Source organism: Eurytemora carolleeae, unplaced genomic scaffold, assembly GCF_000591075.1.
Source record: "Eurytemora carolleeae unplaced genomic scaffold, Eaff_2.0 scaffold36, whole genome shotgun sequence".
Taxonomy (NCBI): domain Eukaryota; kingdom Metazoa; phylum Arthropoda; class Copepoda; order Calanoida; family Temoridae; genus Eurytemora; species Eurytemora carolleeae.
The window spans coordinates 588,462-608,361 of NW_019396086.1; the positions used below are offsets into that span (position 1 = coordinate 588,462).

The window sequence follows — 19,900 nt, forward strand, 5'->3', positions numbered from 1 at the left end:
CAAATTTTAAATATTTCTATTTTAATTAGATCATGGAATTTGAGCTTTTCTCAGCTTTTGTATCCAATCTTTTTGCGAGATTTGGGAGTTTTTGTTCTCTCAGGTTTGGCTGGCATGCTCTTCTGTTTCTCAATAGATAGCTGGGTCAACCAGTCAGCCTTCCGTGCCGGCTTCTCATGGGACACACATAACGGAGACGTTCCGTCCTTGATATAGTTTGGTAGATTAGCAGTCGGAGATTGGAGGTTTTCTAGAGGTCGTCTTACTGCTAATCTGAGTGGAGATTCTAACAAGGTGCGCTTCAGGGGAGATTGAATGAGTCTGGGAGATCTAGGTTCCAGACAACCAAAGACGGAGTTAAAGTTTTTAGACGGAGATCTATATGTATTCGGAGAAAACTGACATTTTACCGGAGAACTTGGGTTTAGTAGGAGATCATTAATACTTTTCTTGATAGAATCCGATTGAGTGGAATTATATTTCTCTTCCTCAGTTTCTTCCATTAACCGCCTTTTCTTACCGCGCTTCCCGGAGTTGACAGGAGAGGAAAATTCTAAAATTTTTGAACCGGTCGAACTTCCGGCCATCACGCTTTTTGAAGATGCGTTAGAGAACGGAGAACCGGAATTTTTAGGAGTCAGAAAAGATTTAATGGACGGGGTTTGTACTTTCAATCGGGACTTTTGACTGGTGGGAGTCTTTGGTAAACGTTGTATTCTCCCGGTTGAAGGGGTGACAGGTATTGGATTGACCGGACTTGGGTACTCTAGAGTTGGTTTCACTCCGGTCATTTTAGCCCGTCCCCGGATACGGAGAGTATCTGTGCACCGTTGGGGTCTCCAAATTCTAAAAATAAAATATTAATCCAGAGGCAGGATTTATGTAAAGGGCGAAGTAGTTCAACTCGGTGTGGCCTAGATGCGCTTACACTCTCCGTCGCACTAAGAAATTTAATTCATCTACTTCTAACGACGTTATTAATTCATCAGGATAAAATAATTAGAATTAGATTAAACAGATAACTGTTAAACTTAAAGAGAGTGACTGGCTATGGCTAGGTATGGTAATTGAACTGAGAGTGCAGTATTAGTATTTATAGAACAGTTTTTGGCACGTTTTTCATCCGGGTTATTGATTAAAAAAGATTGATTCTTAAGATCAAGCTTCCAGAATTAACCATCCTTGTGATTTTTAAAGAGTGTGTGCTCTTACTCAGCACGTATACACCTTAAAAACGGTTTTATAGAAATTCAAATGAATCACAATTTTTTCTATAATACTGCACTCTCAGGTCAACTAGCCAGAAACTCTCTTTAATTGGTGAACATAATAAAAATACTCCTTTGAACTTGCACAATTCGCACATTAAACCAATGTTTATTTACTTCCTATTGTTTCCCTTTAGGGGGAAGTATTAAGGTGGAAAAAAGAAAATAATTTTGCCTACATATTAATGTCCCCCTCCTCCCCCCTAATAAATTTCTTTATACACCCCAGCCGGGTTTGAGTTTTGCTTTATTGGGAGAAGGTAGATTAAAATATGTTGGATATAAAACAATAAATTTATAAAGTTTATAAAGGCTGATTTATAAAATTGAACTAACTGACCTGTGTCTAGTATCATCTGTACAGGCAGCGAGTATATTCTCTTTGAAATTCCAGGAAACACATGTAACAGCCTCCTCCTTTATAACAACGTGATCAAATATAACTCTTACAGCCTCCTTCTTTATAACAGTGATCAATTATTTCTCTTAGAGCCTTCTTCTTTATAACAACGTGATCAATTATTACTCTTAAGCCTCCTCCTTTATAACAACGTGATCAATTAGAACTCTTACAGTCTCATCCTTTATAACAACGTGATCAATTATAAATGTAACAGGAAACACATGTAACCATCTCCTCCCTAATAACAACGTGATCAATTATAACTGTAACAGGAAACCCATGCTACAGCCTCCTCCTTTATAACAACATGATCAATTATAAATGTAACAGTCTCCTCCTTTATAACAACATAATCAATTATATCTGAACAGGAACACATGTAACAACCTCCTCCATAATAACAACATGATCAATTGAAACTGTAACAGGAAACACATGAAACAGCCTCCTCCTTTATAACAACATGATCAATTATAAATGTAACAGTCTCCTCCTGTATAACAACATAATCAATTATATCTGTAACAGGAACACATGTAACAACCTCCTCCATAATAACAACATGATCAATTGAAACTGTAACAGGAAACACATGAAATAGCCTCCTCCTTTACAACAACATGATCAATTATTACTATTTAACAGGAAACAAGTGTAACCGACTCCTCCTTTGTAGCAACGTGATCAATTATAAACGTAACAGGAAATACATGTAACCGCCTCCTCCTTTATAAAAACATGATCAATTATAAATGTAACAGGACACATGAAACAGCCTCCTCATTTATAACAACATGATCAATTATTACTGTTTAACAGGAAACAAGTGTAACCGCCTCCTCCTTTGTAACAACGTGATCAATTATAAATGTAACAGTAAAAACATGTAACCGCCTCCTCCTTTATAACTTGATCAATTATAGCTGTAACAGGAAACACATATAACAACCTTCTCCTTTATAACAACATGATCAATTATTACTGTTCAACAGGAAACACGTGTAACCGCCTCCTCCTTTATAACAACATGATCAAATATAAATGTAACAGGAAATACATGTAACAGTCTCCTCCTTTACAACAACATGATCAATTATTACTATTTAACAGGAAACAAGTGTTACCGCCTCCTCCTTTGTAGCAACGTGATCAATTATAAACGTAACAGGAAATACATGTAACCGCCTCCTCCTTTATAAAAACATGATCAATTATAAATGTAACAGGACACATGAAACAGCCTCCTCCTTTATAACAACGTGATCCATTATAACTGTAACAGGAAACACATGTAGCCGCCTCCTCCTTTATAACAATATGATTAATTATAACTGTAACAAGAAACATATGTAACAATCTGAGGCTTTATAAAAACGAGATCAATTATAACTATATTTAGTCCAGAAACTAAGACTGCCATGTCAGATAGAGGTTTTTTTCTTGATATACAAATGAGATTTATAATTGTCTTTATCAAAAAGATACAGACATTTTCCCCGGAAAAATGAGACTTCACAAATAAATTGGAAAACAGATAAAATAACAAAACAATTGATTAGACTCAGATCTACTAATGAATAAACCAAGTCCTACGGACACATACAGGAGGGGGTTGACAAATTTATCTCACTTGATTTTACATCTGTATTGATTTCATTTATTTACTTTGCCTCGTGTTGTATCTAAATCAAAAGATAATTGCTTTATACTAAGGGTAATAAAAGATCGAAAAATCTGTCAAAATCAACAGTGAACCTTAAAATTTTGTTAGGTCGAGAATCCATTGAAAACTTTAAAAGGTAATTTTCTGGATCTGGATTTCCGGACGGATCCAGGAACAACAGCAAAGCAAATGTTGACGTAATTTGAAAAAAAACGGAGTGGCATGTCCGATTCACAAAGGAACTCTTAAAACCTTAATAACAGAAAGATAACGCCATGTTTACATTATGTAAATTTCCTCCATTGTCTATGCCGCATAGATCTACAATTAACGTTTTAGCTGGAATCAATAAAAACAATTAATCTGTTGCTCTACAAATGACGTGTAACTTGAAATTACGGATATAGTCCCTTTAAGAAAAACTAGATCTCCAAGTACAGGGTTACCTAAAAAGGATGAGATTTCTGAGAAGACAGTGCGGAATTTATTGAGATCTTTTTCTAACAGATCCATGCTTTTCTGCATTTGAAAACAAACTTTTTTCTTTATAACTAATCCATTAAAAGACTATATTTAAATCAGAAATTACACTTAAACATTTAGATAGTCATACTTAACAATTTTGGGTCGTCTTTTTAATCTCAATATTTGATTTTTGATATATGATGAATATCCCTACCTGAGGACCAAGTAATGCTACGGCACCCCCTGGACTGTTTGTATTCCAGATATAAACACTATTATTACAGCTCCCACTTGCTAGGTAGGTTCCACAGGTGGATAAACTAGATTTAATGAAGAAGTTTCCTATATCTGCTCCAGTGTAGGTATTCACAGGTCTAAAAAATCGTCATTAAAAATTAAATTTTTTGACCAAAAGTCAAATCAAATTAAATTAGACTTTTAGGGAGTGCTTAGGATCCATTTAACTTTAATGTGGATCCGGATTCTGGTAGGGTGTTGTAAAAAATGGATCCGGATCCGGCACATGATCATATTTTTAGTTTTTGCTTTTTTTTTATAACATTTACGCTTTTTTCTTCGTTAACTTTTATGCATAGACTTGATTTTTCATTAATTGATTAGGAAGGTAATAAATTAAATCTCATAGGTTGTGTGTTTTGAGAGCAAAAAGTTTTCTAGGCTTTGGTTAAAATTTTGCCGCTGGGATCTCGATCCCAAAATGAATTTAAATCAGGGCTGAATAATTTATCATAGTTTGGAATTTAACATTTTTTAACAAGTATTTGTTAGTGGATATTTTCTAAGGCTTTTTTCGCGATTTAAAATGAAAGCTTGCGAAAGAAACTTATTTCTCGCCTCATCATACTCTAATTTTTTACTTCCCATTTCTTTGCATGTTGCTATTTCAAAGGTCTTCGTTCGGTTGCAAAGATATAGATTTAAAATTTAGATTCATAAGCAATAACTTCTTTGTCCAATACCTTCCATTCCTTAGTTTTTACAAGCAAGAAGTGCTTGAGAGACTGTCAAATTAAAATGACAACTAAATGTGCGTATTTGCTAACAACAATTGACACTCCACTTACAAAGTGGCAAGCCCGGTTTACAACATAATCATTCAAACCTTTTTCTGAGAAATATTGGGAAATATATCGCCATTTTTTATATTAGACATAAATATGAGGATATCTCATTCATCTTTTTCCATATTAAGGTATTGTTGTGAATCGGTCATGCCACTCTAGTAATGGAAGATCAATGAAAATTCCGTTTTTAGTCACATTAGGCTTTATTTATTTTCTACTGGTTTTTCTTACCTTTGATGGGCATTGATAATATCATATTTATATATTTTGCTGTCCAGACAGGAAACATAAATATAACAGGAATGTGGAGTGTGAAGAATACTAGTGTATCCCTAGAAAATATATCAATAAGATCATTTAAACTTATTGCTTTAATAAAGTTAAGAAATGTGGCCATATGCAATGATATGAATGCTTAAACACAACCCAATAATATATTGAATTTTAAGCAACATTTTTATGTTCAGAAAAACGACGTTATCTTCCACATTACTGAACAGATCAAGATTTCAGGGATATCATTTTAATTCGGGAATTTTTATCTTTGAATGAAGGGTCCCTTAAAATTACACTAACAGTCCCTTTAATACAAGAATATTAATTACACTAACAGTCCCTTTAATACAAGAATATTAATTACACTAACAGTCCCTTTAATACAAGAATATTAATTTTCTTGTGGAATGTTTTGTTACTTTATACAGTGAAACCCTTAATAACGAATACATCGGAAGAATTTATCAAATGTCGTCTTGGCAATTTTTCAATGAGTTTTATACTTTATTACGTAAATTTCAGTATTTGCGAAAATAAATAAATAGCCATGAATATGCGGGAACAGTTTTAAAGAGTTCCATATAATCATTTAATTAAAAAACTAAATATCTGCAACATTCCATTATCAGAAAGTGAAGAATACGACATTTGATGAATTCTTTCGATGTATTCGTTATTAAGGGTTTCACTGTACCTGGTTTCCTGAGGTTCCTGGATGATGTATTTCTTGTCTAGGAATTGGATCATTCTTATAAAGAGAATAGTTCTTCCTCATATCCCAAACCTAACAAAATTTAACTCAATTGATTCCATTATTTTTTAATATTGTTATCATTTACTAACTGGAGAACCTGGCGTTGCCCATGCTTATATTATCATTCAAAGTTTATCCGCTTGGAATTAAATCAGGATTTTAGCATTGCCCGTGGAATATAAAAAAATGTAAGTTAATTTGGTGTGGGGGTGTGCGAGCTAAAACTAACAAATGTATATATAGGAGACGACCTTTATTATAAAGGTTAATACGTTGATTCCCATATATTTCACAATATCCCATTAGCTGTAATGTATATATGTAAAAGTATTAAGTATGTAAGTATGAAACACTTTATTTTGTTTGTTTTTGTTATATTTCATAAATAAATATTTTTTTACTTTTACTTTACTTTACTTGTAAGTATGTGCATTGTACATATGTGCGTCATACTTTTCTTCCTTCCTCAATGTGCTTTAATGGCCTTGCTCGTTATTGGCGCATTCTAATCACTATTTTAACGCTAGTGCGTCCACATGAGTTACATGTCAGATTAACAAAGGTATTCTTGTTAGTTGTTTAACTGTCTGCAGTGATAACTTTCTTTTTAGGGTTCTCTGTATGTGTAATCGACAGAAGCAACGAGAACAACGATATCTTCCTTTTTGTTGCTTTTGCTTGAAGATACCAAAGGGTACCATTGTAAATAGGACAAGCCCTTTTTTTAAGGGGTTGTTAGGAATTAAGTCTACAACCCCTTAATTTTACCAACAACAAATTTTGTCAACGAGATACTGTATAATTTTTAAACAACTCCGAAAACACACCATGAACAAAAAATTAACTATTTACCTTAATAACACCATCATTGCCACCCACAGAAACAAGACTGTATTCATCCAACCAAACTAAACCAGTCACAGACGCGCTAGCTGCTCCTCGACGTGTAGAATGCGCGTGCGCGCACCTTCAAATGTTAAATAAAAATCTTATTTGTAAATTAGACCAACAAACATGCAGAAATTAAACAATCATTAGAAGAGGGTAAAAAAAAGCGTTAAAGGAACAAAAAACGAGTTATAAAATGTACACTTTGCTGTTAGAATATATAAAATAATATTTTAAATTGATTAATGTGAGAACTACACGAAGATCAAAAGTAGAGTGTTACAATATCGTCAGGATCCGGATCCGTTAGATCCGCAACCGGTTTCAAATCCGAATGTCCAATATAATTTTTTTTTACAGGACAGATACAGGCTCCTTAACAAAATTGAAGGGAATTTGAAGGTAAATGATAAGAAGACTTTAGATCGTTTTTAAAGAAATCCCAACCCTACTCTCTAGCACTAGAATTATATCATTTTCTTCTCAATATATTTCGCCAAAAACTTTGGCATCATCAGGAGTTCGTCCTTACTCTATTGAAGAGTATTGAATGACTGGAAAAGGATAAGAAGAGATATATAAATAAGATAAAGTTGTAGTAAGATCCGAGTATGGTGTTCAAACATATAATTAAAGCTTTACATATAAGTAAGGTGAATAAGGTTGGCTGTTACCTAATTATATTTTCTGGATTTGTATCACTAGGACTGCGAGTATCCCATAGAAATATGTTATTATCTCTAATAATAATAATATTGTAACAATACTATGATTTGAAAATGAATCAACCTCTTTAAAGGGACTGCAAATGTTAAAAAATATCGTCAAGATTTTATTTCTCACATTTTCATCCATTGCTTTAGCAGCATAAATCCACACGTCAGTTAAGAAATCACAATAGGAAATGATCAATTTTTCAAATAGAACTTACTAGATATCTCATTCATTATTAATAAAAAAAGCATTTAATGGTGCCGCTCTATATCTCACATGCCACTGATAGGGTCACTTGACAGTACACTCTACACTCTACAGTCCCATTAAAAAATTAAACTTCAAGATCCGCTTGGGTTCAATATTATTCCTGGCTCCAGTAGCAAATTCATGCCGAGACATTGGTTTCCATTCAACACATTTCAAGCTTCTAGTGTAACCTCGGTATTCACGCAACCTTAGACAAAGTTTTTATTTACAAGAGGTTCCTTCTACAGGATTTCTCCCAGATCAAATTTGGACCGGGTTTACTGAACTTACTAACCTGGCAATTCCAGATAGTTGTAAAATCTGTACATTTCAAATTAAATTCTGCCAGTTATCAGTGAAAAATGTCTAATTATTAATATAAACACTGTAATAAATACCAATCCCTTCCTGTCACATCATGTGACTTCTTGTCATGTTTAGTACCGCACTGGTAAGCTCTGGTCTGTATCGTTCATCATGTACATTGTACGCCCTTTTAAGACATACATAATCCTTTCTGTCACATCACGTGACTTCTTGTCATGTTTCGTATCGTACCGGTCAGTCATGTTCTGTACTGTACATTATGGACCGTCCCAAAATGTTCTGTCCTGTGCTATACCAGTGTACATGTGCGTACCGTTAAGACCTGTTAATGTGTTCCCTGCCACATCACGTGACGTCTTGACAGGTATAGTACCGTACCGGTCAGTCCTGTTCTGTATCACACATCATGTACGCCCCGTGAACTCATACCTATCCCTGTTCTGTCTAATCACGTAACTTCTTGGAACAATTAATACCGTACCGGTCCGTCCTGGTCGCTGTCGTACATCATGTATTGTCTATTATAACACCCCTCCCCCACACGCACGTTAACACATGCCTAATCCTGTCCTGTACCATCAGTTAACTTCTTGGAAAAATTAGTACTGGCCGTTCATCATGTACGCTCCGTCAAGACATCACCCCTCGTCTCTACCGTACATTTTGTTCTTGTCTCAAGTCTTGTCCAGTCTAGTTATCTACCTGTTCAGAGAACCGTCTCCTAGATCCCAGAGTCGGGCCTTCTGATCCCCTGACACTGTGACCATTAGTTTAGCGTCTACAGGAGACCAGGCAAAATCAAAAATTGCATTTTTGTGCGCAGATTCACCAAGCAGAGGCATACGTGGAGTAGACTAGAAAAAAGCAAATAATATTATAAATCCAATAGGTTTGAGGTTTTCATATAATAATTACAAGGATTTCTTACAAAAAATGTTCATATGTTTAACGAAAGTTAAAGAAATAATTTAGATAAATTTCTCAAAAGAACGAATCATAAACAAAAAATATACTTTAAATGTAGTTTTTGATGTTTTGGCGATATTTAAAAATTTTCTCACTTGATTGATATCCTGGAATGCAATATTTCCATCCTCATTTACTAGACCAAGAATAGATTCAAACCCGGGAACAGGGCAGAACCTGAGAGCGTAAATGGGAGGTTCAGGATTAAAGTTTTGAAGATCTAGGTTCGGAACTAGACCTAGCATATCATCTTCTTCTAGGCAGAGTAAGGGTTCGATATGAAGTAGGTCTTCAACCTGAAACAAAATATTAAAATAAAAAATAAGAAGTACATCCATGCCTTTTTGAGAAATTTATATCTTTAAATATTTATGCAAAAATCCTTCAATTTCAAGCAGTTTTTGTCCGGAACAAAAAAAGTGAAGACTTAAAATTATATGAAGGGTTAAAATATACAAAAAATCTGAATATTATGTGTCTTTAAACTTTCAGTTTTTCAATGTGTTTATTTTTTTTAATTCTGACCTGGGAGGGTATTTTAAGCCCAGGTCTAACTCTAGAGTTAATAAACCATCCTGGCAGGGTTGTAATCTCTCTACCCCTCCTCCTGGATACAGGGATACCACCAAATTCAACCATTATTCCATTTTTGTCTGATAATTTAATAAATTATTAACATTTCAACGCAAAATGAAAAATAGTTCTTTATTAATATTCCCTTGATGGGTTAGTTACAACAAAATTTAGAACTGCGTCAAATCAATAAAAATCAAAAAGATCCAGGACAGTAAGTTAAGGATCCAGGACCGTAACCAAGGATCCAGGGCTGTAACTCAGTGATCAAAAACCGTTATTCAATATACTCTTAATTGTCTGTTATTTTCAATTAGCATTTATATGTATGTACATTGTATAATTTGTGGCCTAATAAAAGATTTGATTTGATTTGATTTGATCCAGAACCGTAAGTCAATGATCAAGGAACGTAAATCAATTGTCCAGGACCGCAAGTCTATGATCCAGGACCGTAAGTCAAGTATCCAGGGCCGTGAATCAAGAATCCAGAACCGTTCAAATAAATGATTCAGGTCCTTGAATAAGGATCCAGGACCTAAAGTCAAGGATCTAGGACCCTAACTCAAGAATCCAGAACCGTTAATCAATCAAGGATCCAAAAACATAATTCCGTCCTAATTCTTCTGAGAGAAAAATATCTGAGGTTTCTTGAGGCCGGTGGTTCTCTCCACTTCCTCTGTATCAGAAACCGAGGCTAGATCTGTTAAAGATCCGCTCAGAGAACTAAACAAAACAAGATTAAGATAATATCTCAAATCAAACCAAACAAGAACCATAAACAAAATCAACAAAATCAAAATCAAAATCAAAATCAAAATCAAAATCAAAATCAAAATCAAAATCAAAATCAAAATCAAAATCAAAATCAAAATCAAAATCAAAATAAAAATCAAAATAAAAATCAAAATCAAAATCAAAATCAAAATCAAAATCAAAATCGAGAATAGATTTCAGTTTATTTTGACATCAATAACTCCTTTTTTTTATTTGATCCCTTCAATAATGAATATAACAGGAATGGTTTCGATTAATGAAATCAATTAAAGAAAATCAGATTTACATCGTAATAGTAATGATGGAAACAACAAATACTACACATAACCCCATACCACTCATCTTATAAAATATATTTTTTTAAAGAAAATTTCTAATACAACGTCGGCTACCTAAAAGGTCGGTATTCAGATGCTTGGCTGGTGCTCCGACCTCTAGTACTGCAGGATATCACGGAGTCAGAATCCATCTCATCCAATGGTAAATTTGCAGCGGTGTTCAGGGTTTCATTTCTCCGAAACCTACAAATCAAATTTTCGATATGTTTTTAACCATAACTTCTTGTAATATAGGTGAAACTATCAAAGAACTATAGAATAACCCTGTCCCCTTACAAAATAAAAGCAAAAATTATTTGAAGAAAGATTTAGCAACACAGGCAATGGTCGTTAGGAGCACATGTTTTTAAAGCAAAGGAATTGAGTCTTTAGCCACAACATCAAATTTTCTAATCTCTATATAGTTCAAACCTGAAGGTTTAAACCTTTGATATTTCAAACCTAGATTATTTGATATTACAGAATTCATATTTTGAAATAACTAAGGTCTACTACATCGGGTTGCAAAGATATAGGGATTAGAAAATCAGAGTTTGTGGCAAAGACTTTTCAATTCAAACAAAAAAATAACTGAATACCTTTCTATAATTTTCTCGTGGGGTGAAGTAGCAGTCAGAGTTCTAGGGTAGGTTCTCTCTTTAGGTACTGGAGTGCTTCCTGTTGGAGTATTCTGCTTGATTTCAGTATTTACAAACCCAATAGTCTCCTCCTCTACTCCCTTCAGCTCGGAGTTTATCTTCTCTCTGAACCCTTCAACTGCTCCGCCCAGTTCCTTGACCCGTGTCAGCTTCTCCTTGTGCATCTTCTCCCTGATCTTCTCGCTGGTTTCGATATACTTCTCCAAATTCTCCTTGTTGGATTTAAGTTGCTCCGCGGACACGGATTTTTTATTTTTTAAACTCTCCGCTGTTCGCGTGTTTTGTTGTTTAATCTCCATCAGCGATCCTTCGGACGCATTCATAGTTTTCTCTAGAATGTTCGAGGTTCCTAGAATATACTTGTTCTTCACTTCAAGGAAGTTTTCTTGAATCTTGGATTCCTCGTTGTTCAGTTGTACACAGTCGGACACTGAACCATGGATATTCTTCAGTTTTTCATCAGATTCAACCTTGATCTCCTTCAGCACTTTAACCCTCATCTCCGTGTGCACCTTATCCTTCCCAGATACTGAGCTGAACATCTTGGAACTACTCTGGGATATCTTCTTACAAATATCGTCGTTCTCTTTCATGTTTTGCTGGACAATGTCGGCATGTGTCTTGTACTCGCTCATCAAGGTTTCAAGCGCAGTCTTCATCACGTCCAATGATTTAGTGGTCCTGGAGTTTATCTCTATGGTTTTCTCTAACTCTCCAGAGTTCTGAACAACCTGACTCTCAACTTCCTTCCAGAGTTCTAACATGTGGGACATGAGTGTTTCTCCGGTCCTGGAGAATGTGTCTAATAACTCCTGTGAGGATGAAGAAACTAGCTCCGACATGCTATGATAAGATTTTTGTTCACGCTCCAGCTGAACCAAGATCTCCCGGAGAAAGGTCTCAACAGATACGTCCTTAAACTCATGGGATATCGCTTGAAGTTCACTAATCCTTGAGTTTAGAACTTTGTGATGCTGGTTCAAGGTATGATTATTCTCACCAATCTCTTTCTCCAGCTCTTCTGTAATCCTGGAGCTGGAAATATTCCGTTCCTGATTTAACTGAGAGATCATTTGAGTGATCTCAACCATGATTTTATTGTTGTGTTCTGATGCTTGTAAAATTCCCTCGTCAATTTGTTTCCTCTGAGAATTATGATCATCCTAAATACAGAAAATTAATTTTATTCTTAAAAGAATTCCAGCAAAAAAATTGTAATGAAACTATTTTTATACCTGGTATGTTTGCATGATTGTAGACAGGAGATCAATTTTAGTCTTGAACCTTGAAAGAAAATCCTCGTAGAGATTTTCATTCTCATTCTCAACCTTCCTTCCCCGATCCAGCTTATCATGGAGTGCTGACACCTCGCTAAATAAAGTCAAAATATTAAAAAATCTAAGAATTTATTTGAAACTCTGTTGAGTAAAGAATCAGAGCTCTAAACTTTTATTTGGAATAGCGCTAATCTACAACACTTGTCTCGACTTAAAACTGTAGGATGAGTGCTTGATACCTCAATTTTTGGTATACCTTCAGGGCACGGAGACAAAAAGAAATTATTTTAATCCCTAGAAATGCAAAAGATGCGGACAGTTGCTTAATCCCGGGATTTACAGCCATATTAAAATTCAACTGCTCCGCCAACCTTGAAGTATCGTGAGCGAAAACCAAAAGTTTGCGCGCCTCTTGTCCAAGTTTAGTTTCCGTCTCTACGTGTTTGTGCACAAGATGAGAATGTAGATCACGTTCTCGAGCAGTCTCCCGGAGATCATTTTTGGCACTCTCCAGTGCCTCCTCTAAACTCTGCAGGGTTGTCTTTTCCTTCTCCAGCTCGGCTTGCCGATCCTAGGATAGAAATAAAGTTTCTAAAATCTTTATATTTTTAAGCTTGATGAAAGATTGGTAACTAAGCATTTTGACAAAATTACGAAATAATTAGTAATTGTATTATTGTGCACACTAATTCGTAAAAGTAAATTGTGAAATACAAATTAATGGTGATCAATTTTGGAATTAAGCCAACCGCCCATCGGGGTTATTACAATCAAGCATAAAATTTCCCTAGAAAATTTTGAGAAACATGATATTTTTCAAATTTTTATGGGGGGGCTATACGGTGATTTCTCCGATATTAAATCGTCAATTCGCAACCATATGGACGATATTGATTTTTTTGCAATATTTTTATTAAGTGAACACGCAGCAACCTATGGTGGGCGGTTAGCTGATTTCTAAAAAAGTCACAAATCAATCACCACAAATGATATATTTGCTGGAATGCAAATGGAAAAATTATTTGACTGTAAATGTTAAAATTGGTTTCTATCTATCTAATATGACTCCCCAATAACACAGTGTTACCAGGTAACCACCCCTCTCGGCAACCCAGTGCCCCCTTCCGGGGTGCATGGATCACAGAATTAGCATGACATGTGCAATGATACTGTTTGCCCGAGTGGCAGTAGCCGAAGGCGTGAAGCCCCAACTACCATGGCCTGTATATTATACTATAGATCTGCATTGCATTAAAAGATTAATTCATCACATATCACTAGATGAAAGAAGATTGAAAGTTGCAACACCATGCTATTAATGTGGCATGTCCGATTCACAACAGTACCCTTTAAACCTTCGTCTGATCAAAGAAATAATTGATTAACAATGCTTTTCTAAAAGTAACTTGTGGGTATTTGATGTCGATAAAGTGAAATACATTTTGAGAATTAAACGCTTTTTTTCCAGGATAGAACGATAACTTTCTCATTATTTCTCAGTTAGAGGTTTAAAGGGAACCGATGGGAATCGAAAATGCCAATTTCTTAATGGAGAATTACTGGAAATAACGTCTGCAATCCCTTTACCTTAAGTTTCTGTTCGTACTCCACGAAGAGTTGAACCTTGTTATCCATCTCCTGCTTGAGAGCTCTCATCTTACCAATAGTATCCTTGATTTCAACCTGCTGGGCCTAATAATAGTATACTTGATTTCAACCTGCTGGGCCTAATAATAGTATCCTTGATTTCAACCTGCTGGGCCTAATAATAGTATCCATGATTTCAACCTGCTGGGCCTAATAATAGTATCCTTGATTTCAACCTGCTGGGCCTAATAATAGTATCTTTGATTTCATTAGCAGTAGACATTTTATTCTAATCCCTAATTCTAATTTTTAAGATAAGATAAGATAAGATAAGATAAGATAAGATAAGGATCTGAAAACCATCCCATTTTGGAGAGCTCAGACCGCCATACCTTGAATTTAGTATTTATACCTGAATTTGGTTCATCATCTCCTGATAGTTCTCCTGGGCTAGATAAACTCCTTCTCCTTCCCTAAAATATACCGAGTGTTTAAAAATCTTAAATTTTTTTCAAAATCTACACAGTTTACACCAGTAACACAAAATATGTATGTAACACAAAATAAAAAATTAAGAAAGTTCTGAAAGTTTGAAGTTTGATATTTAGCTATATTGCCTATTTTCAGCCAAAGGATAGTTTGAACAGAACTTCAAGGTTTAAGAAAAATGTCTAGCTGCAATTATGAATTATCATTGCTATATATCCTACTAGTTAATTCTTTTATCTTATTTAAAAGACCCTTCCCTGAATTGTTAAAACACTCTTGGCACTGCAATATATTTCTCTCATTAAAATTAAAAGGAGTGTTCGTGAAAAATGAAGGGGGTTCTTTAAATCTTCGTCTATAATAATCCAATGAGTTTATCTATATTTAATTTTTATATATTCAATATTTATATAATGTTTGTCATTTAACATACATTTTAGTTTAAATAAGTTCCAAGGAACTTAGCTATTTTTACCTTGCTCTGAAGAGATTGTTTCTTAATCTATCAATCTCATCCGTGTATTCTTTCAATACAGCTTTCTTGCTCAGCTTCTGATTCACCTCAGGTCGGTTAGTGATATTCTTGGCTCTAAACAATATACAGTGATATTCTTGGCTCTAAACAATATACAGTGATATTCTTGGCTCTAACAGTGATATTCTTGGCTCTAAACAATATGTAGTGATATTATTTGCTCTAAACAATATACAGTGATATTCTTTGCTCTTAAAAATATACAGTGATATTCTTTGCTCTGAACAATATAAATATACAGTTATATTCTTTGCTCTAAACAATGTACAGTGATATTCTTTGCTCTGAGCAACATCCACTATACAGTCAAACAAATAAAATATAATCTAGGGCTTTTTTTCCATTATTTAATGTAAACAGTCTTTCAAGTGATATAAAGATTTTCCTACCTCTGGGCATAATCTAGGGTTGACAAGGTCTCCTCAATGTTTGTATGAGCGGGGGATATTGTTGCAATTATTGAGGTCTTAGTCTTTCCTCCCAGGGAATCCTGAATATCATTTTTATTATTAAATCAGAATACAAGAAAATAAAAAGGTGAAAATCTTAAAAAATTAAGAAAAAGGGAAAAATTTAAAGAAAGTGGTCAAGGAAATTAATGCAAATAATGTATTAGTCGTAATATGACGTTAATTATAACTACCAATATAGAAGCAAGAATGGGTGAGAGAAAGGCTAAATTTGTTAATCCTATCTATCTATCTATTATGAGGCAGCTGTTAGCTTCAAAAAACTACCAGCCCCCTACCCAACGCGCTGGCATTTCCAAAAAAATTGGGGTGACCGGCACGTTACTCCGAGCCAAGCCACATTTTCAAGTCCGAAACACCTCAATATGGTCGTCAATGCAATACTTTTGAATTAAACTGAATTGGGGGGTGGGGGGGGGGGGGTCTTGAGGTTTTAACAGTTAGAAAAATCCGACAAAACATTTTAAAATTAAATAAACTTAAAAAATAATTAGGACCTGAAGAAGTCTATAGTGAGATTAGACGGAATACAATAACTAAGAAGATAACTAGAACAGAAACCTGAAGAAGTCTGGTGAGTTTAGACTCCCTGTACGGAATATGCGGAGTCCTCTCCACCAAGCAGGTGATAACTCTCCCTAACGTGAGCAGGGAGGTGTTGATACTACCAGCCTCGCGAGCTCGACCTCCAGAGGCTCCACTTCGAGCAACGTTCTCGCTGCCGGCCAGATCGACGAGGTTAAGCTTACCAACCCTAATCACCTCCTCGCCCTCGACACTGGCTTCCTTCATGTGTACGGTTACGGTGAATATTGTGTGGGATCTGCTCGAGTTCGCTGAAAAAAAGGTTTTCTTACATTCATAACAAGTAAAATTAATTGACCCTCCATTTAAAAAGCGTTACCTTCGATTCACAATGGTCCTCTTAAACCTATATCACAGTAACAATAAGAAAAATATTGTCGTTAACACGTTATTAAATTCCTGCAATTTCCTTCAGTGTTTCTGTAGCTAAGTCGCTTAAATAAAAACAACTTTTAAAAATAATTTTCAGTTTGGAAAGCATATCTCATTCATTCTTGATCAGACACAAATTTAGAGGGTACCGTTGTGAATCTAGCATTCCTCTTTTTTTAAAGGTGGGTCACTTGAAATTACGGTAAGTCCCTTTAATCCAATAAATTCCTTTTTACCATTCATTAATGTTTCCGCAGTTTTTCTCTTTAGTGCTCCTTTATCCATTAGTCCGTAAACTTCTTTCTTTGCTCGTACCTAGAAAGTAATTAAGAAATTATTTGACGAACGACAATATTTAAATCGTTAAAAAATATTTCAATTTATGTACCTGAACTTCTTCTAGTCCTTGAATAATTACGGATCCCTTCTTCGTAGCATCCTCGTACAATCTTGACAATTTATATTCTTAAATTAATTCTGATTTCAGTGATGCCAAATATTAAGTCCCGGTTTATAACTTTATAATCGCATGCTGTTACGTGATATCCACTAACCCCGAATAGATAAAGGTAAGCGTCTTGATTTCGACCCTAGAGCTCAAAGTAACATAACCTACAGGTTATAATACATTGCGTGTAGTTTAATAGTTTGAAAAAATGACATCATATTTAAAAAATTGTTTTTATGCTTAAACAAACATCCTGTTCCAAACGTTACACGAGACTGGGTTACTTCAGGGATAAGATTTAATTGAATAGACAAGACATAGTTGTACCGCGTTGACTAAGTTGAACCATTTCTCCTCAGCTTGACCCGGCGCACAATATAATTGGTTGAACCACGTCTATGCGGTTTAACCATGTCTTGCTTTTTACTAAGTCTTGACCCAGGTCAAATTAAATTCTACATACATTTTATTGAAGCAGGGAAAACAGGCGACCATGAGCCACAACTATGTTCTTCCATGCCACATGTTAGCTTTAATGAATCAAAACTCTTCAGTCTTCCATGTCTAATGTGGCTCATGTCTGCTGGAAGACAAAAAAGCTAATATGTGGCATGGATGGGAATGAGTTGTGGCTCATGGCCGCCTGACCACCTCCCTTGTTGAAAGGTTCTCTACCTTAGTTTAGAAGTATCATCAGTAGGAGAGAGAAGATCAAAAATTTCCTCATTATACAACTCCAGGAAAGAAACCTAATTAAAATAATTCTTAACCATCTGATCATAGTTGGGAACTTTGGAATATACGGAACTATGTCAACTCAGTTTCGGCCGACAACCAAAGAGAGAATGAGTTCCGAATTTCTACCGATGTAAGTTAGTTTCGTCATTTCAAAAGTTCCAACGGAACTTTTAAGTAAAAGAAGAAAATTCACTATACAGATATATAAAATATTTAATTCATATTACCGGGGTAAAACCTTTTTCAATTTAGGGCTTCCGAAAAACAACTACAAACTAACATTGGTTCAAATCCATTATAGCTCAGTGCACAATGCACATTACCCAAGAAAATAGTTACGTGTATTGAGTTTCATTTGTTTAACAAAGCTATAAACTTGGTTACTTACATGCCTTTATAAAGTTGGCTTAAAAAGGACTATATACGTAATTCATAGAATTCATAGAATCCGCATGGCCGTTTCACAACAGAACAGAGTCAGAGACATGTAAGAAAATTGTGAGATTACACATTTTTAAGGTCAGTTCAATTCTAGCTTTCCTCAAAGCAGGACATATGTCTTTGCAGAGGCGCTTTTAACAGTAACTAGGAGTACAGGGAGACAGAGAAAATGGCAAATCCAAGTTAAACGTACACACATAAGAAACTTATGGTAAAAAGAAAAATTGATGAGGAAAACAAGATAATCAACAAGGAGTGCCTGCATTCATAAGTCAACGCTGTATTATCCTGGAGAACAGAGGTTTTTTACCTCTCTGGGTATAGACTTGCTATGGAAAAGCTCGACTTGCACTTTTTAGAAACAGGTCTGGTTAGCCAGTTTTTAAGAAAAACCTACAACCCATGGGAAACATGTTAATATCCATCAACAACGGATCTTCTTAATGCACGTACTGCCCAAGATGTTCTTATACATCAGTTTCAAGACTCCAACTGTTGATTATCTACTCCTAACCAAAACTCCTTTTATCACATTTGTCATTGTTGACAAGTGGAGATTCTGACATTGGGTCCTTTTAAATTTTCAAAATTCCACGTTTGGTGCAGTGTTCTTTTTTCTTTCCTCACCCTTCAACAGAGCTAAGTCATCAACATTCAACAATCTACAAACCTGCTGAGATAGAAATTTCCAGAAAACTTGCAAGGATTATTATTTTATTATTATTGTTGTTCATGGGTTCAATGTCAGCAGCTGAGATACAGAATTTAGAAACATATAATGAGCTAAACTTCCTTGCAACAATATATCAGAACCAGAAATATCAGAATTAAAAAAGAAGCAGAGATTAGCAGAATTCTGAACCAATAAATAGAAGAAGAATGTCGGACAATTTCTAATACCAATTATTTCGAAAAAAATAAAAAATAAATGTTGGGGTGTTGTTCCAACTTGGGGTTTTCGGGGTCCTGGGATTCCCCTCCTCCCTCCCCCCCCCCAGGGGGAGGGTCCCGGGACCCAAAAATCTCAAAGTGGGAAAAATTGGAATACGTTAATATTATTTAAATAATGTGTGTAATTATCTTTTATAAAAACTTTTTTAAATTAAAAAAAATAATTTGTTAAAGAAAACATTTATGAAGGTAGAAAAAAGACGAAATTTTCCTGATTGTTACTTACCAATGTTTAACGGGTACCGTTGTGAGTAGGAGATGAAACTGTTTAATTGAAATGTTTTATTGTTGAACCTACCCTGACTGAGAATTCAGTATCCTGCGCTGTTCTCAGATCATCAAATATCTGGCACAGAGCTTGGACAATAATTCCTGAAAATATGGACAAATTTTACGATAATCAACAAGAAAATTAAACCAGGAGTTGAGGAAATGAAAAGTAGCTGACCTGACTCGGACTCTGAATCCCAGGGCTTCTTAGAAATTCTGTACTCACCTCCCTCCATTGTGTAGGTTTTTCCTGATAAAATCAATTTAAACTGAGCTAAAAACAACCATTATTATCATTTTTGATAAGTTTTTAGTAAGAAAATGTTTAAAAAAATATAATCTTGAAATATAAT

The 19,900-nt window shown here is 34.9% G+C and overlaps 2 protein-coding genes across 2 annotated transcripts in view; both read right to left on the minus strand.

Annotated features, from left to right (window-relative positions):
- Positions 1–19,900, minus strand: part of LOC111718281 (protein lethal(2)denticleless) — a 22,947-nt gene continuing 3,047 nt past the window's right edge. Inside the window, exons 2-12 of the mRNA XM_023493824.1 lie at positions 9,584–9,711; positions 9,154–9,354; positions 8,795–8,946; positions 7,887–7,973; positions 7,477–7,542; positions 6,767–6,881; positions 5,855–5,944; positions 5,116–5,216; positions 4,014–4,173; positions 1,609–1,685; positions 1–846 (exon numbers count right to left, since the gene is read on the minus strand). Of these exons, the coding sequence (XP_023349592.1) occupies positions 51–846; positions 1,609–1,685; positions 4,014–4,173; positions 5,116–5,216; positions 5,855–5,944; positions 6,767–6,881; positions 7,477–7,542; positions 7,887–7,973; positions 8,795–8,946; positions 9,154–9,354; positions 9,584–9,697 (1,959 nt within the window). The 5' untranslated portion in view covers positions 9,698–9,711 and the 3' untranslated portion in view covers positions 1–50. The remainder of the gene's footprint in view (positions 847–1,608; positions 1,686–4,013; positions 4,174–5,115; positions 5,217–5,854; positions 5,945–6,766; positions 6,882–7,476; positions 7,543–7,886; positions 7,974–8,794; positions 8,947–9,153; positions 9,355–9,583; positions 9,712–19,900) is intronic.
- Positions 9,750–19,900, minus strand: part of LOC111718278 (kinesin-like protein Klp61F) — an 11,618-nt gene continuing 1,467 nt past the window's right edge. Inside the window, exons 5-19 of the mRNA XM_023493822.1 lie at positions 19,726–19,797; positions 19,576–19,649; positions 17,823–17,896; positions 17,088–17,148; positions 16,936–17,014; positions 16,304–16,578; positions 15,662–15,762; positions 15,213–15,326; positions 14,661–14,721; positions 14,249–14,353; positions 13,033–13,232; positions 12,620–12,755; positions 11,325–12,547; positions 10,801–10,929; positions 9,750–10,357 (exon numbers count right to left, since the gene is read on the minus strand). Coding sequence (XP_023349590.1) covers positions 10,249–10,357; positions 10,801–10,929; positions 11,325–12,547; positions 12,620–12,755; positions 13,033–13,232; positions 14,249–14,353; positions 14,661–14,721; positions 15,213–15,326; positions 15,662–15,762; positions 16,304–16,578; positions 16,936–17,014; positions 17,088–17,148; positions 17,823–17,896; positions 19,576–19,649; positions 19,726–19,797 — 2,813 coding nt within the window. The 3' untranslated portion in view covers positions 9,750–10,248. The remainder of the gene's footprint in view (positions 10,358–10,800; positions 10,930–11,324; positions 12,548–12,619; positions 12,756–13,032; positions 13,233–14,248; positions 14,354–14,660; positions 14,722–15,212; positions 15,327–15,661; positions 15,763–16,303; positions 16,579–16,935; positions 17,015–17,087; positions 17,149–17,822; positions 17,897–19,575; positions 19,650–19,725; positions 19,798–19,900) is intronic.